Below are 19,444 nucleotides of genomic sequence, written 5' to 3'. Positions count from 1 at the left end.
TTAGATAACGGCAGGTTGTCTTCCCTCCTCCAGGGGCCTTCTTCGTTGAGGCAGTGCGTTGGCAGGAGACGGGATGTCCACTTCCATTGCTGTCTCTTCACTGGTGCGAAGTTTGTTTCCTCCGCTCGGTGGGCTTCCTCTTTTGTTTTGGGTGGTGCATTGCCTACCGCCCAGAATGTGATCGGCTCTTCTCCCAATGTCCGTGCAGATCGGACATTTGGGAGTGGCCGTGCATACTCTTGCCACGTGTCCGGTATTTCCGCAGCGGTAGCATTTGCCCGACCTGTCTATGGCGATGTTCGGGCATCTCTCTCTTGTGTGGCCCCGCTCCAAACACTTGAAACATCTCATCGGGCGGGGATCCAAAAGGGCCACCTTGACCCTTGTCCACCCTATAGCGAGTTTGCCTTCTTCTGAGGCCTTCTTTGCAGCAGTAAGTGGCAGCCTCAGCCACAAACTATTCATACTGCCAGCAATCTGCCGCATGTCTCCGGCCTGTATGTTTCTAGGCTGACACAAACCTTTATCTGCCACAGCCTCGATGACCTCGTCCTTGGTAATGGAGGGCTCAAGCGGCCAGACACGAATCTCCGCAGAGATAGTAGGGCGGGAGATCTTGACGTCCTCTCTGTTTGCCAACACCTCCTTCATTAGGCCGGCTAAAGCATCAGCCTTGCAATCGCTCTCTGATCCGGGTATTTGGATCAGCAGAGCGCCAGTCGCGTTGTGCGCATTGAGACTTTTCGCTGATGCCCACCTCGGATAACTTTATCTTTGCTCTGACCTCTGCCATAAGTTTGTCATACTCCGCGCCGGGAGCTGACAGGACGACTGCAGAAGTTCTTGGAGCTCTTCTTCTCGTCTTCTTCTTTCCCTTGGGCTTCGCCGCAGGAATTTTGTTAGAAGAATTGGTGGCAGGTTTATCACCTTTCTTCTTTCCTCCCTTCTGTCGCGCATTAGCGGGCGCCGAAGAAGAGGAAGCTGTGGGTCTCGGCGGTTGTTTGGTCCCTTTTCTGGCCTTGCGTCCCACGACTTGAGACCATGTCTCTTTGTCTGTGGAGCGTGGGACAGGCTTCTCGGGAACATTCTCCTTCCGAGAGGTGGGACCGGCACTCGTCGGCCTTCTGCTCGTGGCCGTCTGTTTAGAGACAGACGGTTGCTTGGAGGAGGTAGAGATCTTAGATCTCTGGCCCTCGTCTTTTCCTATCTTCTTGGGATCTTCCTTCTTGGACTTGATCTTCTTGGGATCTTCCTCGGGAACCGGGCGCTTCTTGGTATTGTCCTTGGGGACGGATACCGTAGAGGTGTTTTCTCGGGCTCCGCTGGAAGAGACTCGAGGATCCAGTCGCTCCATTAGTGTGGTCGCCATGTCCCGCATCTGGGTTTGGACGACCTTGAAGAAGGCAGCTAACTTGTTGTCTATGATGCCCTCTATGTCCTTGCTGGGCGTTTTACGCCGAGGGAGCAAAACTGAAGGTCCAGCGTCTTCGCTGTCAGAAAGGACTTTACTGTGTCCTTTTAATGGCGGCCTCATTGCTGGTGGCCACTCCTTCTTAGATGGCAAAACTACAGATGGAGGAGGCGGAGCGGTAGACGACTCAGCCACCTCACCAGCTTCTACCTCCATTGCGATGTCGTCCGCGTTTTCCTCTCTTGTTGTCGGTGATGAAGTTGGGGGACGAATTATCGCGGCCTCGCGAGCTTGCTTCAGTTCTTCTCGCAACTGAAGTACTTCAGCCCTCAGCTGATCGATTGTTCCGACGTCCGTGGTCTCCGCAGGAAGTACCTTGCGGGACATGGCATCTGCACTTATCTCAATCCTGAGTGCTGCCTCTCTAAGTATGCGAACAAATCCGCCTTTCAGATTGCCGGACTTGACCGCAACTCCCTCTATCTTTTTGGCTGTTTGTAAAATGTCAGCCGCAAGTGCCTGAATGGGCAGGCCGGTAGACTCCTGCTCTATCTTCTCAGCCATTTGAGTGCGGCGTTTGCCCTTAAAGTCGGAAGGGTCATATCCACCTTCGGCAATTTCTCTCATGGTTCTTATTTCGTCTTTGAGAGATTGCAACTCCTTGGTCTTCTCTTGAATTGCCAAGATGCGGACGCCTTTGCCGGTAACGACGGGTCTTCCTCGTTTCTCTCTCTGGTCCTCCTCGAAGGGATTATCTTCCGATGAAGAAGAATTCGATGCCATACGACGAGTCTTCGTCTTGATGTCGCGGTTGTTTCTTCTCCGAGTTCTCTTGGCTGCTCCTGATGCGGTAGTTCGTATGGAAGCATCTGATGCGTCCGACGACTCGATGTTTATCACGTCGGTGTCCGCGTTCTCCTCTATGTCATCTGCTTCCATTGGGCGGGATAGCCGTTTGTCGTCCTCTTCCGTGGCCGTGGTTGCGCCGGTTTCCGTAAGCGCTGTCGCCGGCGGAGGCGAGCCAGCATTTGGTCTCACAGCGCTGAACAACACCTCTTCGTCAGACGGTTGGTTCGTCTTGCGATTAACTTTGGCGCGCGCCTTACTCTTCGGGCCAAGTTTATTAGCTCTGGCCTTCTTTACCACCTTCATGTCGACTATCCGGGGAAGTTTCATATATTCCCCGTCTGTATCCGTAAAAGGGGCGGCCACTCTTCGCGTATCTTCTCCTGAAGATAGCCTGGATTGATGATCCTCTCCGTCGGACCGATCTTCATGCGAAAACATCGCAGACGCTGTAGCCACCAGCGCCCCTGCGGAGCAAGCGCTGGATTGCCCGTCGTTGGATGACGACATGGCGGGAGCCGGGACGGTACTCCCACCACGCCGGTCTCTGAGGATCCGACCCCCCTGAGACGGTAAAACCTGCTTCTGATTGGACGTCATTCCCATGTTGTATCATGATGATTTGGTTGGGGTTTTCTCCCTTAGGCCGATTGGGTGCCCGCCCTGCCGACTCCGACCTAGCCGCTTCCTTCTTCTTTCCAGAGACGCGCCACGAGCCCCGCCTCGGAATACGTCCGAGCGGCCTCGTGGCGGTCGCAACTCCTCCCGGGGTGACCAGGCCCACCTCGGAGACTTCCGAGCGGCCCGAAACACCCCCTACGTCATCCCTGGGGTGCCCAGCCCGCAGGCCGGAACACCCTACGCCCCCGGAGACCGTGGGGTCACACCCCCGGTGTGCAACTCCGGTGCGTATACTCGTTCCCGCCCCAGGAACGCACCACGTACGCCCCGGAAACGGGTAGAGGTAATCCCTAACCTCGGCTGCGGGAGCACCCGCGTGCAATGCCTCAGAAAGGGATCTTCTCCCCTTGAACGGGGGCCCCTACCCAACCCCGGGTGGCATGGCGGGAAACCAATTCCCCTGCGGCCCCAGCCGGCCGGGATTTGCATTCCGGGTTACCTTCCCTTACCACCTTGGGGGGAATAAAACCCACCCTCTCGGCGAAGTGGTCGCCGGGCTCAGGCACCTCGGGACCGCCAAGTCCCGTACCACAGATCTACACCGTCCTAATAAAGGGACGGCCTCTGTGGCCCCTGAGGTTGCCAGGAGGAAGTCAGAAGACCTCCCCTCACGACCCTGACAAGCCGGGCGTTTGTATTCCGGGTCGCCATCCCTTACCTTGGGGGAAATACCCACCCTCTCGGCGAAGTGGTCGCCGGGCTCAGGAACCCTCGGGAACGCCAAGTCCCGAACCACAGATCTACACCGTCCTAATAAAGGGACGGCCTCTGTGGCCCCTGAGGGTGTACCTCCCCCGGCTCGAGTACGTGATGTACTCGGAGTGCAATGCCAGGAAGGTACTGTGCGCTCTTAGTAGGATCGAACCTCCCCGCCGGGCCCTCCCGGGACTAAGTCCCAGGTACTGCCCCAGCGGATCGTTGATTCGATCCCTTAAGCCCCTCACCACGACAAGGTGGCGCACTACGAGAACCTAACCTAACCTTTTTTTTTTTTTATAGTGGGGAATGCCTTTACGCATACCCTCTCCCTTGGGGAAGGGAAGTTATGTCGGGTCAGGTCTTACGCCGCGAGGCTGCCCACTACCGACTAAACCCCCACTGTTGGCCTGCTTGGCGCTTTGACTTTGGAGAGATGCTAGGAATTGCAAGTGCATAACATCTAGCATCTCTCGGCGCCACCCACTCGTTGGACTGTGGGTCCCCCACCGTCTCCTCTTTGTGGCTAAGGGACAGGGCCCGCGAGATTTTATGTGATGGCGGACCGGCCTTCTCTTGGAGCAGCTCCAGCTTCAACCTAATTATAGAAGAACGGAAGAAATACCCATTTCTTCGCGTCTTCCACTATAAACTGCTCGACGGGGAAAGGACTTGTGTATTGTCCTTCCCCGGGCCGTCATCAGGTGACGATGCAAGCATCGACACCTGAACAGAGGCGGGCGTTGCAGAAACATTGTTATTTCTGATGTGTCCGCCTCTTAAGTTGGGGTTAACACCCCTACTCGGCCGAGTCGACCCAACCCGGTATATTAGGGGCATTTGCCGAACAGACGGCGTCTCTTTTTGCCCTCCGTGGGCTGCCCTGTCCTAATTCTCGGCCTCCTCCTTCTTCCCCATTACACACGTGCAGAAGAAGGGAAGGCCTCCTCCATGCCTCTTCATTATCTATTATGGCCGGGATTACTGATGTCATTGTGGATCCTGGCTAAACTTTCAATAACTCCCTCTTTCCACCGCCCAAGCATCACATTCTGCCAGAGTGTGTTGGGCGGTGTCCGAGAAGCACACCGACCGCAGTGATAACACGCCCCGTGAGGGTCCCTCCCAATGCGACGCAGGTATGCGGCAAAACAGCCGTGACCAGAAATTATCTGCGTCACATGGAAGGACAGTCCTTTGCCCCAGCGACGATCTAACCACTGAGGCAGCACGGGGCGTATACTATCAATGACTCGCCGCCCCATTATATTGGAGCCGGCGAGTCTTTCTTTCCACTTCTTTACAGACTCCTTCCTATGAAGGAGTCTGACCTTTACTGCCTAATGCGGGAGTAACTTCTCTCCCCGCATCTTTAATAGCACGTAGCCGCGATGTACTTTGATGTTCGAGGGCCGTAATGTCTATAGGGATCAGCCCAGCCAACCACTTGCCGCCATTCTAGCAACGGTCCGGTATGCCCTACTCTGACGGCCACCATGGTGAACGGCTTCAAGTGTCACCCTTCTTCTTTTGTTGGCCGCCAGTGCATCAGCCCACACTGGGGCAGCGTAGAGGGCAATCGACCGGATATTTGCATACAAGCGCCGGGCTGCCCCTCAGGCCGCCGAGATTCGGAAGTATACCTCTTAATGAGGTAGAACGCTCCTAACTCGGCGAGGCTATCTCCTCAAAATGGCCCTCAAAACACCACCTACCATCCAGTATTAGTCCCAGATATTTAATCCGACTAATACTAATTTTCGCCGCTACGGCAATCTTCATCTCCTGTGGCGGCGGCCGATCTTCTGTTATGAAAAAAATAATGCCTCTGTTTTAGCCGCCGCCACTTTAAGTCCCATTCGCCTTATAGAACTAACAACCGCCTGCGCGGCTATTTCTCCTCTGATGGCGGACTCCTCCCAGCCACTTCCCCGGCTAATATTATAGTGTCATCTGCGTAGCAAACAACATGACAGCCGGGGGTAAGGCTATGCAGCACTGTGTTGTACCCCATATTCCAGAGCAATGGCCCCAATACTGAGCCTTGGGGTACTCCACAGTGCAGCTCCCTGTCCCTAATTCTCCCGTTTCTATCCTGGAACGTGACCCATCTATCATTTAAATAGTCGCTCACAACGGCGACAAGGTAAGACGGAACCCGATGCCGTTGGAGCGACTCTCTTATTTGCTTCCAAGGGAGGGTGTTAAATGCATTGGATATATCAATTGATATTCCAAGCATCACCCCCCCCTGGGACGTTACCTGTTCAGAGAGAGACCGGACACGTAGAATTGCATCAACTGTTGACCGGCCCTCTCTGAATCCAAACTGGGCCACGCTCAGATTGGGACCTACCCGGGACAGGTGTCGGACGAGGCGGTTAACTATAATCCTTTCGTATATCTTGCCAGCCTCGTCCAACAGACATATTGGCCTGTATGCCGATGGGGAGTCCGCCTCTTTCCCCGGTTTTTGAAGGAGAACCAATTTGGCTCTTTTCCACACCGGGGGAAAGACGCCGCCACGCAGGCAACTGTTAAATATCTTTCTGAGGTGCTCTCCCAGGAATTCCATGGCCAGAGTCCATACTTTCTTTTGAATGCCGTCTGGTCCAGGGGCGGTATTGCCTTTTAGACCTCTTTTGACGGCATTCATAAACTCATCCAAAGTTATCTCTACATCCGCGGACCACTCGACCGGCTCAGTGTTCTCAACGTCGGCATTCTCTGTCTCATTATTTACTGGAAACAGGGTGCCAATTACATGCTCAGCAAACGCCGGTTCGAGCGTCCGCAGAACAGGGGGCGCAGCTGGTCGAAGTTTCTTCGTCACTATCTGGTAAGCGCGCCCCCATGGATCTTCGTCAAGACTTTGGATGAGTTCCTCCCAGGCTCTGGCCTTAGATAAGGCTATGGCCTTCCGGAGAGCACTTCTTGCTTCTCTGTATAAACAGAGAGCCTCTTCTCTTCGAGCCATATTGGCTCTACTCCGCGTGACCATTCGCATACAGCGGATAGCCTCACGCCGGAGATCTGCAATTTCGTCAGTCCACCAATAAGTGGACCGACGAGGCGCGCGGCTCACTTGAGGCATAGACGCATTACACGCGTCAGTCATTGCCTCGATAAGCCATTGTATCTCCTGCATAGGGGAGATATTTTCAGTAACAGCCTCGTTACTACTGTCTCTAAACCAAAGAGCCGCGATGATCGAGGCCTTAAAAGCCTCCTCATTTATTTGCCGAAGCGCCCATCTATTCTCGGGGCGGCACTTTCTGTTCTGCGTGAAAGTGAAGGGAATCCCAAGCTCGATTGTAATATAACGATGATCAGACAAGTGCTCGAGATCCCCTTCTACTTTCCATTCTCTAATTAAGCGTGCGGCCGTAGGTGAAGCCCAGGTTAGGTCAATAATTGACTCTCCCTGAGGCCGCACGCATGTAGCTTCATTTCCTCTGTTAATGAGGATGAGGTTATGAAGCGCCGCCCATTCTTCTAATATTTCACCCCTGGTTCCAGTTCGACGTGAACCCCACGTTCGGGACCAGGAGTTGAAATCTCCAGCAACAATAATAGGGGAGGCTCGGAGACGCCCTATGCAATCTCCTATGTCCCGCAACCATTTCTCAAAGTCCGCCAGGGTACCCGAGGGAGGTAAATATATTCCTATCACCACTACAGGCCCCCAGCGGACGGCGACGTAATGTTCGCCACTTTCTAAGCGACTGCAGGGCAGCGCGCTCTCCCACCACTTCCAAGTGATTGCCACTGAGCCAAGGGTATCTCCAGCCCAACAAGGGTTATTAGGGGGAATTCTATATGGCTCAGCGGCAATTCCCAAACTGTAGCCACGTTCCGCGAGGGTTTGTAGGAAAAGATCCTGTGCCCCACGGCCGTGGCCTAAATTAGCTTGGAGAAGGCGTGGAGACATTATTTAGCATCTCCATGACCTTCCTCCGTAGGTTCCACCTCCATGGCCTCCTGTTCTCCCCTTGTCGGGAGTTGTTGTACAGGCCTTTGAGTGATCGGTTTGTCCACTCTTCCTTTCCTCTTTCTAGAAGTGCACTTGGCACTGCCCAAGATATGATCTGCCTTTCTATTCAAGTCCCGACAGACCGGACATTTAGGCGAAGAAGAACAGTTCCTTGCTATATGCCCCGATTCTCCACAACGGTAACAACAACCGGATCTATCTTGAGAATCGGGACATTTTCCAGCCACGTGCCCTTTTTCTAAACATTTGTAACAACGGAGGGGCGCGCGTCTAAGAGTTCAACTCTGATGCGAGTCCACCCAACATCGAACGACCCCCTCCGTTGCCCTTTTAGCCGCTGCAATGGGGAGTTTGATCCACAAAGTCCCCAAACCACCGGGAGGTCTTCGTATGTCTCCTGTGGTTATTTCTCTGGTGTGGCAGCCTCCTTTTTCTGCAACAGCTGTCACTATTTCTTCCTTACTCAAGGAAGGTTCGAGGCCTTTAATTCTTATTTCCGCCATTAAACATGGGCGGCTAACACGAACATTTTTGCCACCAAGGACTTCTTTGATTCTTGATGCTAAAGCATCGGCCTTAGAATCATTTGAAGTCCCTGAAACTTCTATAAGGAAGGCCCCAGACGCAGTAAATCTTGTCTTAACTTTCTCGGCAATTCCAACTTCATTGAGCTGAATCTTCTGTCTCACTTCCTTCATAATTTCTGAGTATTGGCCTTCAGGGCAGTTCAACACAACCGCAGAGGACCTGGGCACTCTTCTTCTTGGCTTCTTCTTCTTTTTCTTTTCCCCTCTTCCCTCCTTTGTGGCCATTTTAGCCGCAGAAGGAAGAGAAGGAAGAATATCTTTCCCCATCTTCTTAGATTGGGTATTATTTTTCTTTCTTCCACCTCCAGATTTTTGTTCTGGGATGGAAGAAGATGAACCACCTTCTTTGGCAGTTTTCTTTGCTGCTCGCCGTCCAACGACCTGAGACCATTCAGACTCCTTTGTCGACGATACAGCAGAAGATTTTTCAGCGGAGATATGTTTAACCGCTGACTGTCTTGTAGAAGGAACATTTTCCTTTTCACTGACTTTACTCTTGCCAGCAGACGAGGGAAGCGCAGGAGATTTAGTTCTCCTATTTGCCTTCCCTTTGTTTCCTTGGCACCCCCACCGGGAACCGGGCGCTCCGTGAAACGCTTTTATAGCGTCCACATTTGGGGTGTTATTCCGGGCCCCAGTGGAAGTGCTTTGGGGAACAACCTGTTTGGCGAAGGTTGCTATCATGCCACCTATCTCCTTTCGTATCTCTTCCGCAAAGAATGAAAGCCTTTTTTCGATCAGGCTCTCAATATCTTTTATAGATTTCACAGATGGAGTGTGAGTCTTGGCTATCTCAATACTGGTTTTATCAGAAAGAACCAGGCGGCGTCCTTTAATTGGCGGTCTAACTGCCGGCGGCCAATCTTCTTTAGATGATAATACTTCCTTGAAAGAGAGAGGCTCACCGGCCTCAATCACTTCCATTTCTACATCATCCATTTCCTCACTTATCGCCTTTTGCGTTTTAAGTGGAGGAGGCATATATTCTGCATCTCTGGATGCCTTGAGTTCCTCGATTTCTTTTCGCAAAGACGCAGCTTCAACTTTAAGTCTTTCGACCTCAGATTGGTCAACTTTCTGACCTTTAGTCTCTGTGAGGGGCGCTTTACATACTAGAGCATCTGTCCCTACTTTGATCTTGAGGGCCGCTTCTCTTAAAATTCTTACGAATCCGCCCTTCAAATTGGTGGACTTTTTAGCCACTTGTTCAACCTGTTGGGCGGTTCGCAGAACCTCGGCAATTATGTCTCGAGAAGGAAGGTTAGACATTTCTTCTCCAAGTCTTTCCGCCATTTTTGAGCCTTTTTTGCCCTCAAATTCGGAAGGGTCATAATTACCCTTCGCAATTTCCTTCGCAGTTTTAATTTCTTCGCGAATCCTTCCTAATTCCTCTTTTGCTGCTTTTATAGCAAGGATCTCAACCCCTTTACCTGTTACTATGGGGCGTCCACGTTTTTTCTTTTGGCTCTCAAATAAATTATCTTCTGATGAAGAAAAAGAGCAGTCCATTCGTGTCATGACTCGGCGAGCCTTTGAGTCGACTTCGCGAGTATTTCTTTTCCTCGTTCTTTTTGATGCCCCTGACGCAGTAGTGCGAATAGAAGCATCTGAAGCGTTGGAGGAATCCAAACTTATAACGTCGGTGTTGGCGTTTTCGTCGCAAAACGCATTGTCTGCGGATGTTTGCAGCAACGCGCCTCGAGCGTCATCCTCTGTTGCCGTTGTCACACCAGCTTCTGATTGCGCAGCTGGTGGTGGAGAACCCGCATGTGGCCTTATTTGTTTAAAAGAAATCGCCGATGTCATTGGCAGATTTCTATTTGTTACCTGGCCAGTCTGCGTCCTACATTTAGGGCCTACTTTCTTTCTACCCTTCCTTTTAACAATCTCCATTCCGATTACTTGAGGGAGTTTCATATACTCCCCGTCTGTATCGGTGAATGGAGCAACATTCTCAGCCAATTCTTCGTCTAAGAGATAATGGCCTCGATCCTCGTAATCGGATCGGTCTCTGTTCATCGCAGAGGCATTTTCCCCGGCTGCCCCTGCGGAGCAAGCAGCCGGTAGCCCGTCGTACGATGACGACGAAGGGAGAGCCGGGACGGCACTCTCCCTCCGCCGACCCCTGGCCGTCCGAACGACCTGGGATGGTAGTGGTTCTCCTTTATTGCTACTCATATCCATGTTTAGTTATAAAATGGTTTGTGTAGGGTTTTCCTTCCCCTAGGCCGGTTGGGTGCCATCCCTGACGACCCCGGCCTGGCCGACTCCTTAAACTCGCGGCGCGTGGGCCCCGCCTCGGAATATGTCCGAGCGGCCCCACGCCCGCCCACACAGCTCCGAAGAGCACAGGAATAGGAAGGAAGGAAGGAAGGAAAGGAAGGAATAAGAGAAAAACAAAAATATAAAAAAACAAAATAAACATAAAAACACAAAACAAAAAATCCCCTTAAACCCCCAAAACCCTCCCCCAACCCCCATTCCCCACACTTGCCGGAGGGAGGTCTTAGACCATCCCCTAACGACCCCGGCGGGCCGGGCGTTTGAATTCCGGGTCGCCATCCCCCACCTTGGGGGAATAATACCCACCCTCTCGGCGAAGTGGTCGCCGGGCTCAGGGAACACCTCCGGGAACGCCAAGTCCCGTACCGCGGATCCCAGCCCTGAGAAGGACTGTTCACCGCGGCCCCTGAAGGTTTGTACCTCCCACGGCTCGAGTACATGCTGTACTCGAAGTGCAATGCCAGGGAGGTACTGTGCGCTCTTAGTAGGACCGAACCTCCCCGCCGGGCCCTCCCCGGGACTAAGTCCCAGGTACTGCCCCAGCGGATCGTTGATTCGATCCCTTAAGCCCCCTCACCACGACAAGGTGGCGCACTACGAGGGAACCTAACCTAACCTTTTTTTTTTTTTTTTTTTTTTTATAGTGGGGGAATGCCTTTACGCATACCCTCTCCTTGGGGAAGGGAGAGGGTATGTCGGGCTCAGGTCTTATGCCGCGAGGCTGCCCACTACCGACTAAACCCCCACTTTGGCCCGCTTTGGTGCCGTGACTGATGGGGAAGTTGAGGAACACGGACGTATAACTTCTCAACTTCCCCGGCACCGACCCACCCGATGACTTGGGTGGGCCCCCGCGCTGCCGCCCATAGATCTAAGGGCGGCAGGGCCCTGCTGCGGGCCAGCTACTCTTTAAATCGAAGGGAATTAATGTTTGCCCTTCGATTGTGTACTTCAAAGTAGGCGGCAACGGACATGGCCCCCAGCCATTTTGTCCGTGCCGCCTTTACCTGCTCCTCGGGAGAGAGGCGTCAAAGGCCGCCGCCACGAAAGAATTATTTCCGTGGTGCAGCTAACAGGACGTCTCCCTCCGGGGAGCGTCATGCTGGAGCATGAGAGTCCACAGGCGAACTCCCACGCGTATAAGTGGCTTGGCACATGACGGGAAGGGGGAGGCGCGCCGTCCCCGGCCCCCAACCCGACACACGCCGCCACTCGCTGGTATAAGTGCCAGCCGCAAACTTCTTCTGACTCCGCCCTGAGAGGGCGAGTCATAAACTCCAGACGTGGAAGGCGAGTTACTTCGCCCCCCAACGTCCGGTCGACGTCTACGAAGCCGCCCTCTCCCTCTCCCCCCGGCTGGGGAGGTGGCGGAGCCGGTGGCCCCCCGCCGCTACCGGCGGTCGGGGGTTGTTGTGACAGAGACGGCCCACTCGGCTGCCCCTGTCTCTCCCTCTCCGCCCTCTCCTTTTCTGCCATGACTTTGTCACAGAATAAGGAGAGGGCCCTCCAACCTTCCAAATCCGCCACTGCGGACTCCATTACATGCGGGAGTTAAGTCCGGACCTATCATCCGGACCAACTCCTCCGCTCTACCCATGCAGGGCACACCTCCAACGTATGCTGGGCGGTGTCCACGAGAGCGTCACAATGATGACAGCTCTCGTCAACTTCTCTTCCGATCTGACACAGGTACCTCCCGAAGCAACCATGCCCCGAGAGGACCTGCGTCACCCGGAAGGACGGACCACCGCCCAGCACCCACATGTCAAGCCACTGGGCGAGCACCGGTTGTATAGCTGCTATGGTGCGCCATCCCCAGGGGGTTTCCTCGTGTAACCTTCGGCTCCACTGCACAATCGTGTCTGCCCTATGTTCAAGCCTGACACGACTGCGAGCGGCCGGAATAACAACCCCTATTTTCCCGGATGGCCCGCAGGCGCCGGAAAGTCCTCAGTATTCGAGGGCCAAGAGGTCCGCGGGTATCATTCCCGCCACCGCGCGGCGGCTCGCGACACCGTGCGGTACGCGCGCGCCGCCCCGACGGCCACCGGGTGGAAAGCCGACTCTAATTTAACCCGGCTCTTTCTATTAGCCGCCAGGGCGTCTGCCCACACCGGGGCTGCGTATAACGCAATAGCCCGCACGGTGTTGACATACAATCGTCTGGCACCGCCGCCTGGCCCGCCGAGATTCGGGAGAAGTCCTCGTAACGAACTTGCCTTCTCCCTAACTCGACGAGCGACCTCGTTGACGTGACCCTCGAAACTCCAGTGTCCGTCCAGGATCAAGCCGAGATACTTTATCTCAGACTTGACCGGGACGGAACACCTCACCTCTATTACGGCGCCTTGCGGCGGTGGGGTGAACTTCTCTACGAAAGAAGAGTACTTCGGTCTTCCCCACCGACACCTTCAAACCTGCTCGCCCAATGGCTTCAATGACAGCCTGCACAGCTACTTCGCCGCGCCTGCTAGCCTCCTCAAATGTCCTCCCCCCGGCTAATATTAGAGTGTCGTCAGCGTAACATACTAGACGACAGCCGGGGGGAAGTGCTGTGTTAAGTACCGCGTCGTACCCCAAATTCCACAAGAGTGGACCTAGAACAGACCCTTGGGGCACGCCGCGGCACAACTTTCTCTTACAGGTGGACCCCGTACTATTCGTGTACGAGATCCACCTATCACTCAAATATTCGCTCACGACACGCACCAAATAATGTGGTACCCGGTGGTGTCGGAGCGAGTCTTTAATACGGTCCCAGGGAAGGGAGTTAAATGCGTTCGATATGTCTATCGATATTGCTATCACTCCCCCGCCCTGGGCCGTAAATTCTTCTGTGAAGGTCTGTACACACAGAATAGCGTCCACCGTGGACAGACCTTCTCTAAATCCGTATTGGGCCCCATTGAGATCGGGGCCCTGTCGGGACAAATGCTGGACGAGGCGATTTACAATTACACGCTCGTAGATTTTTCCCGCCTCGTCCAGTAGACAAATCGGCCGGTAGGCCGACGGGGACTTCTCGTCCTTTCCCTCCTTTCGAAGGAGAATTAACCAGCTTCCTTCCAGAAAGGAGGGAAGACACCCCGCCGGAGACAGGCGGAGAACATGTCTCGCATGAGACTTCCGAGTTCCGGAACAGCCAAGGCCCAAAACTTTTTCCGGAGGCCATCTGGGCCGGGGGCTGTACTGCCCCGGCAACTCCGTTTTATAATCTTGGCGAACTCATCCTCTCCGACGTCCAAGTCTGAGGACCATTCCTCGTCTATATGGACGTCGGGAAACTCCTCATCTTCCCCGCGGATGTCAGCGGGAAAGAGAGTGTCAACAACTTCCTCGACGAAGCCCTTATCTAGAACTTCTGTGATGGGGGGCGCGCTTGGCCTCAGTCTCTTAGAGACTATTTTATATGCGCGCCCCCAAGGATCTTCGTCGAGAGCCTGGATGAGCTCGCCCCATGCCTTGGCCTTAGCTGCCCGGATAGCCTTTTTTAAGGCTTCTCTCGCCTGTCTAAAGGCCTCCATTTTTCTTTCCCGCCGGCCGATATTGTCCCGACTACGGGTCACATCCCTTCTGCAGCGCACAAGCTCGCGCCGCAGCTGGGCTATTTCTTCGGACCACCAATAGGCGGCCCGACGAATATTGTGGCTGACTTGGGGCATAGACGCGTTACATGCGTCTGTGACTGCCCCAACCAACCACTCTGCCTCACTTACCGGGTCTTCGTCCCGTACCTCGGAGACCCCGATCCCGCTATCTCTGCACCAAAGAGAGACGGTGATCGAGGCCTCAAACTTTTGCCGGTCTAGCTGCCGGAGCGCCCATCTCTTCTCCGGGCGGCGACGGCCACGGATGGGTGGAGAAGAGGCCTCAAGCTCCATCGTAATATAACGATGATCTGATAAATGCTCGAGGTCCTCCTCCACTCTCCATCCCTTGATCATTCTAGCGGCCGCGGGGGATGCCCAGGTCAAGTCTATGACCGATTCCCCCTGCGGCCGGGTACACGTGGCCACTCCCCCTCTGTTAACAAGGGTGAGGTTTAATGTCGCCGCCCACTCTTCGAGGGCCTCACCACGGGCCCGGGTACACGCGGATCCCCATGTCCGGGACCACGCGTTAAAGTCCCCGGCAACCAAAACCGGCAGGGGACGAAGACCCTTCACACATTCACCGATAACTTCTAGCCACCCCTCGAAGTCCGCTAGGGTGCCCGATGGTGGCAGGTAAACTCCTATCACCGCAATTGCACCCCAGCGGACGGCGACGAAACGTTCGCCGCGTTCGAGGGGTGCACAAGTCGGCTGTCCGTGTCTCCATCTCCATGTAATTGCCACCGAGCCCAAGGTGTCCCCGGTCCAGCAAGGATGCTTCTCGGGGATTCTGTAGGGCTCGGCGGCAACTCCAACTTGATGTCACGCCCGCGAGGGTGTGAAGAAAAGATCCTGCGCCCCGCGGGCGTGACATAAATTTGCTTGCAGAAGAGAGAGAGGCATTACTTAACAGTTAGGCCCCGCTCCCTCCGCCGGTTCAACCTCCATTTCCTCTGTCCTGACAAGGACAGAGGTTACTACAGTCGGGGGTGTTGTTTGAGCACCCCGGCTACTTCTCTTTCCTTTCTTAATCTGAGTGGTGCATTGCGCACCACCCAGAACGTGCCCGGCTTTTCTACCCAAGTCCGTGCAGACGGGACACTTGGGAGGAGCCGAGCATTCTTTTGCTATATGCCCCGAGACCCCGCATCGGTAGCATCTGCCCGTTCTATTTGCGGGGCTGGGGCACTTCTCCGCCACATGGCCTTTTTCGAGGCACTTATAGCACCTCAGGGGGCGAGCCTCCAAAAGTGAGACCCGGACTCGAGTCCACCCAACATTGAGGCTCCCCCTCTGCCGCTTTTTCGCTGCTGCCAATGGGAGTCTAAGCCATAGACTCCCTTGGCCACCCGGAAACCTGCGAATACTTCCGGGTGTAACATTGCGCAGCTCACAGCCTCCTTTTTGGGCCACGACCTCCGCGACCTCCATGCTTGTAATAGATGGCTCGAGGTCGCGGACCCGTATCTCAGCCATTTTATTTGGCCGGCTGAGGCTAACATCTGGGTCGTCCTTTAAAACTTCCCTCATTCTAGAAGCCAACGCATCAGCATTGACCTCTTTATTCTCTCCAGACACCTCAATCAAGAGGGCCCCAGAGATAGTACTTCTCATTCTAACTTTGTCATTTATGCCGACATCAGTTAGCTTAATTTTCGTCCTTACCGTTCCCATGACACTAGACAGCTTGTCAGGAGGACAGTTAAGGACGATTGCCGCAGTCCTAGGAGTCCTTCTACGGGACTTTTTCTTTTCCTTGGCATTTTTAATGCCGTCTTTGCGAGAGGAGAAGGATTTTTGTGTTCCAGCCGTTCTCCCTTTACCTTGCTCGCCTTGACCCTTGGCTCCTTTGGAATTCGGAACCGTGACTGACGAGTTCTGGGCCTTCTGCTTTTTGGACGCTTTACGTCCAATCACCTGCGACCATTTTTGTTCCTCTGGCCGCTGAATGACCAAAGACTCGGTCGCCGATTTCGACGTACTCAAAACAGAGGGTCCAGTCTTTTTGCTGGGACCCCTATTAACAGGGAGTGTGAAAGAAGAAGGGAGAGGAGAAACTTTATTCTTCTTCTTTTTCTTCCCTTTGTCTTCTTTGACACAATCACCGGGAACCGGGCGGTCTCCCGCAGTTCTTTTTGTGGCATCTGCGAGACCGCTTTTACGGGCCCCGGTGGCAGTGTCTTTGGAGACGACTTGCTGTGTGACCGCTGACAAAACACGCCTCATTTCTTTCCTCATTTCCTCGGCAAAGGAGGAAAATTTCCTTTCCCATTTAGACTCAATGTCCTTTGTCGAGGTCGCAGTTGGTGTGGCAATTTTTTTCACCTCTACACTCTCTTTTCCGTCCTCTAGTATAAGGCGCTCTCCTCTCAACGCTGGCCTAATGACGGGTGGCCATTTCTCCCTTTGAGGGAGCGGAGAGGGACAAACCAGAGAGGTTATACTCTCTCCGTTGTCCATCATTTCAACCTCCATGTTTTGTTGAACTACAGGAGGCTCCTGTCCCGTTTTTGTTTGTTGTCTCAGCGTTTGAAGTTCGTTTCTTAACGCTGAGACTTCTGCTCTAAGTCTTTGAATCTCTTCTTGACTTTCAGAAGAGTCCTTGCTATTTATACTATCGGCGGGCTGCCTACACACTAGCGCATCTGTGCCGACTTGGATTTTAAGCGCCGCCTCTCTCAGGATCCTTACAAACCTTCCGTTAAGGTTTGTGGATTTTGCAGCCACATTATCTGCCTGCTGCGCAGCCTGAAGCACTTGAGCAACGATGTCTCTTGGAGGAAGATTTGCCATTTCTTCCTCTAGTCGCTGTGCCATGGCTGTTCTCTTCTTGGACTTAAAGTCCGCTGGATCATAAGCGCTTTCGAGGATCTCCTTGGCTGTGCGGATTTCCTCGTTGAGCTTCTGAAGCACCTTTTTCTTGGCCCGAATAGCCTGTATCTCGATGCCTTCACCTGTGACCACAGGACGTCCTCTTTTCCGAATGGAGGAAAAATCTTCTTCCTCCACACCAGAGGACAAGTCAATTGGATCTGCCTCTCTGCGACCATATTTAGATGTAGGAGTGCAAGGTCTCCTATATCTCTTTGCGCTTCCGGAAGCAGTCGTGCGGATCGAAACCTCGCTATCTCCCGATTCCTCTTCCAGGCTATCTAAAATCTCAGTGTCGCATACTGAACCTGAGATGGACACCGGAGAGCCTGGTCTGGACACCGACTCCGCTAAACTTGTAGCCTGACCCTCCAGAGGAGGCGGCGAGCCTGCACTCGGGCGAATGTAAGCAAAATTATTCGCCTTCTTCTTTGCCTTTGCGCATTTCGGTCCAGGACGGCGCGACTTGGGCTTGACCAGCTCATTGGATATGATCCGTGGTAGCTGGCGTTCCTTCTCCTCTATCTTCGCAGGCGTATGTTCCTCCACCGCCCCTGCGGAGCAGGCGGTGGGCGGCCCGTCGTATGATAACGACGGGGAGAGGGCCGGGACAGTACCCTCTCCTCGCCGGCTCCTGAGTGTCCGGTCACTCTGGAACTGTAAGTCCTTCTCTTTATCTGACTCCATTTCCATAGTTTTCATGAAAAAATGGTTTGTGTAGGGTTTTCCTTCCCCTAGGCCGGTTGGGTGCCATCCCTGACGACCCCGGCCTGGCCGACTCCTTAAACTCGCGGCGCGTGGGCCCCGCCTCGGAATATGTCCGAGCGGCCCCACGCCCGCCCACACAGCTCCGAAGAGCACAGGAACAGGAAGGAAGGAAGGAAGGAAAGGAAGGAATAAGAGATAAACAAAAAATACAAAAAAACAAAATAAACATAATAAACAAAACAAAAAACCCCCCTAAACCCCCCAAAACCCTCCCCCCATAACCCCCCCGTTCCCCACACCTTGCCGGAGGGAGGTCTTAGACCATCCCCTAACGACCCCGGCGGGCCGGGCGTTTGAATTCCGGGTCGCCATCCCTTACCACCTTGGGGGGAATAATACCCACCCTCTCGGCGAAGTGGTCGCCGGGCTCAGGGAACACCTCCGGGAACGCCAAGTCCCGTACCGCGGATCCCAGCCCTGAGAAGGACTGTTCACCGCGGCCCCTGAAGGTTTGTACCTCCCACGGCTCGAGTACATGCTGTACTCGAAGTGCAATGCCAGGGAGGTACTGTGCGCTCTTAGTAGGACCGAACCTCCCCGCCGGGCCCTCCCCGGGACTAAGTCCCAGGTACTGCCCCAGCGGATCGTTGGTTCGACCCCTTAAGCCCTCTCACCACGACAAGGTGGCGCACAACGAGAGGGAACCTAACCTTTTTTTTTTTTTTTTTTTTTTTTTTTTAACGTGTGGAAATCCTTTTACGGATACCCCGGTTTGGGAACTCCGGGGTTAGGACTCAGGTCTTATGCAAACATGCTGCCTACTACCCACTAAAACCACACGGGCGGCCTAGCGCAGGCAATGATAAGCGGGAGGCACGGGAACTATGATCACAGTACAAACTCCGCACCTCCGCCCATCGCCAAAGACCCCCAGATGTTAACTCGTTGGCCGGGGCCCTTCCTTAGAGGCTAAGGAAGTCCCCCGGCGCCCGGCCATTAGACTTGGCCGGGCCACCATCCTGTAACTTGACGAGAAGGGGCCACCGCCTTCTCGCCAACGCCCACAAGTGGGCGAGGGGGTTGCAGGTGGTTCCCAACCACCTGTGATGCCACCCCCTCCACTCCTAAGAACGCGGCCGGCGCCCCGGAAGGAGCGGAACAACCCTCACCCTTACGGGAGCTATTGGGTTGCCCGTCCCCCGGAGACACCGGCGCGCGCCCGCCTAACCCGAGCCCTGAAAAGGGCTAAGTATGGTGGGCCCAGAAATGGGCCGTTTAGTTGGCCCTAAAAAGGGCCATTTCCGCCTCTCACTATCTGGGGGGGCTGAGCTACTTGGTCCTTAGACCGTGCTCACCCCCCCATCTCCTCACCTCTGGCGCAAATGCGCCGCGACGCCTCTACGTCCGCGCCTTACAGGCGCAACATCTTGTTGGGATGCCGGCGGGGCAATCTCCCCCCGCCGGATCCTTTCGTTGGTCTCCTTCTGCGAGATAACTTTCTCGCAGAAGGAGACAAATGCCTTCCTTGACCGTTCTCCCCCCGCGACGGCTTTAACTACCGCCGGGAGGGAGAGATCGCTTCCAACGGCCGCAATTAGTTCGCGCCGCTCCTCCTCAAAGGCCGGGCACTCGGCGAGCGTGTGATCCGCCGAGTCCCGGTCCTTACCGCACTCCCAGCAAGCTGGGGTGCGCTCCTTACCAATGCGGCACAGGTAGTCACCGAAAACACCATGTCCGGTGACCACCTGTGCCGCCCTAAAGGGCATACCGCCCT

At 54.4% G+C, this 19,444-nt stretch overlaps 2 protein-coding genes across 2 annotated transcripts; both read right to left on the bottom strand.

The window, feature by feature from the left end:
• On the bottom strand, positions 1-651 carry LOC139110910 (uncharacterized). Its single transcript, XM_070670873.1, has one exon. The coding sequence runs from the start codon at positions 649-651 to the stop codon at positions 1-3; it is 651 nt and encodes a 216-aa protein (XP_070526974.1).
• Positions 652-667: 16 nt separating this feature from the next.
• On the bottom strand, positions 668-2,863 carry LOC139110909 (nucleolar and coiled-body phosphoprotein 1-like). The gene has a single exon (XM_070670871.1). It carries the CDS (start codon positions 2,861-2,863, stop codon positions 668-670), a length of 2,196 nt encoding a protein of 731 aa, XP_070526972.1.
• Between the last annotated feature and the right edge of the window lie 16,581 nt (positions 2,864-19,444).

This window comes from Cardiocondyla obscurior, linkage group LG22, assembly GCF_019399895.1.
Source record: "Cardiocondyla obscurior isolate alpha-2009 linkage group LG22, Cobs3.1, whole genome shotgun sequence".
Taxonomy (NCBI): Eukaryota; Metazoa; Arthropoda; class Insecta; order Hymenoptera; family Formicidae; genus Cardiocondyla; species Cardiocondyla obscurior.
Note: the sequence above shows the minus strand (reverse complement) of the source record. Positions and strands in the feature narration are given on the sequence as shown.

Excerpts from the sequence above, each read along its gene's own strand:
- LOC139110910 (XM_070670873.1), bottom strand. The coding sequence starts at position 651 with ATGAAGGAGGTGTTGGCAAACAGAGAGGACGTCAAGATCTCCCGCCCT.
- LOC139110909 (XM_070670871.1), bottom strand. The coding sequence starts at position 2,863 with ATGGGAATGACGTCCAATCAGAAGCAGGTTTTACCGTCTCAGGGGGGT.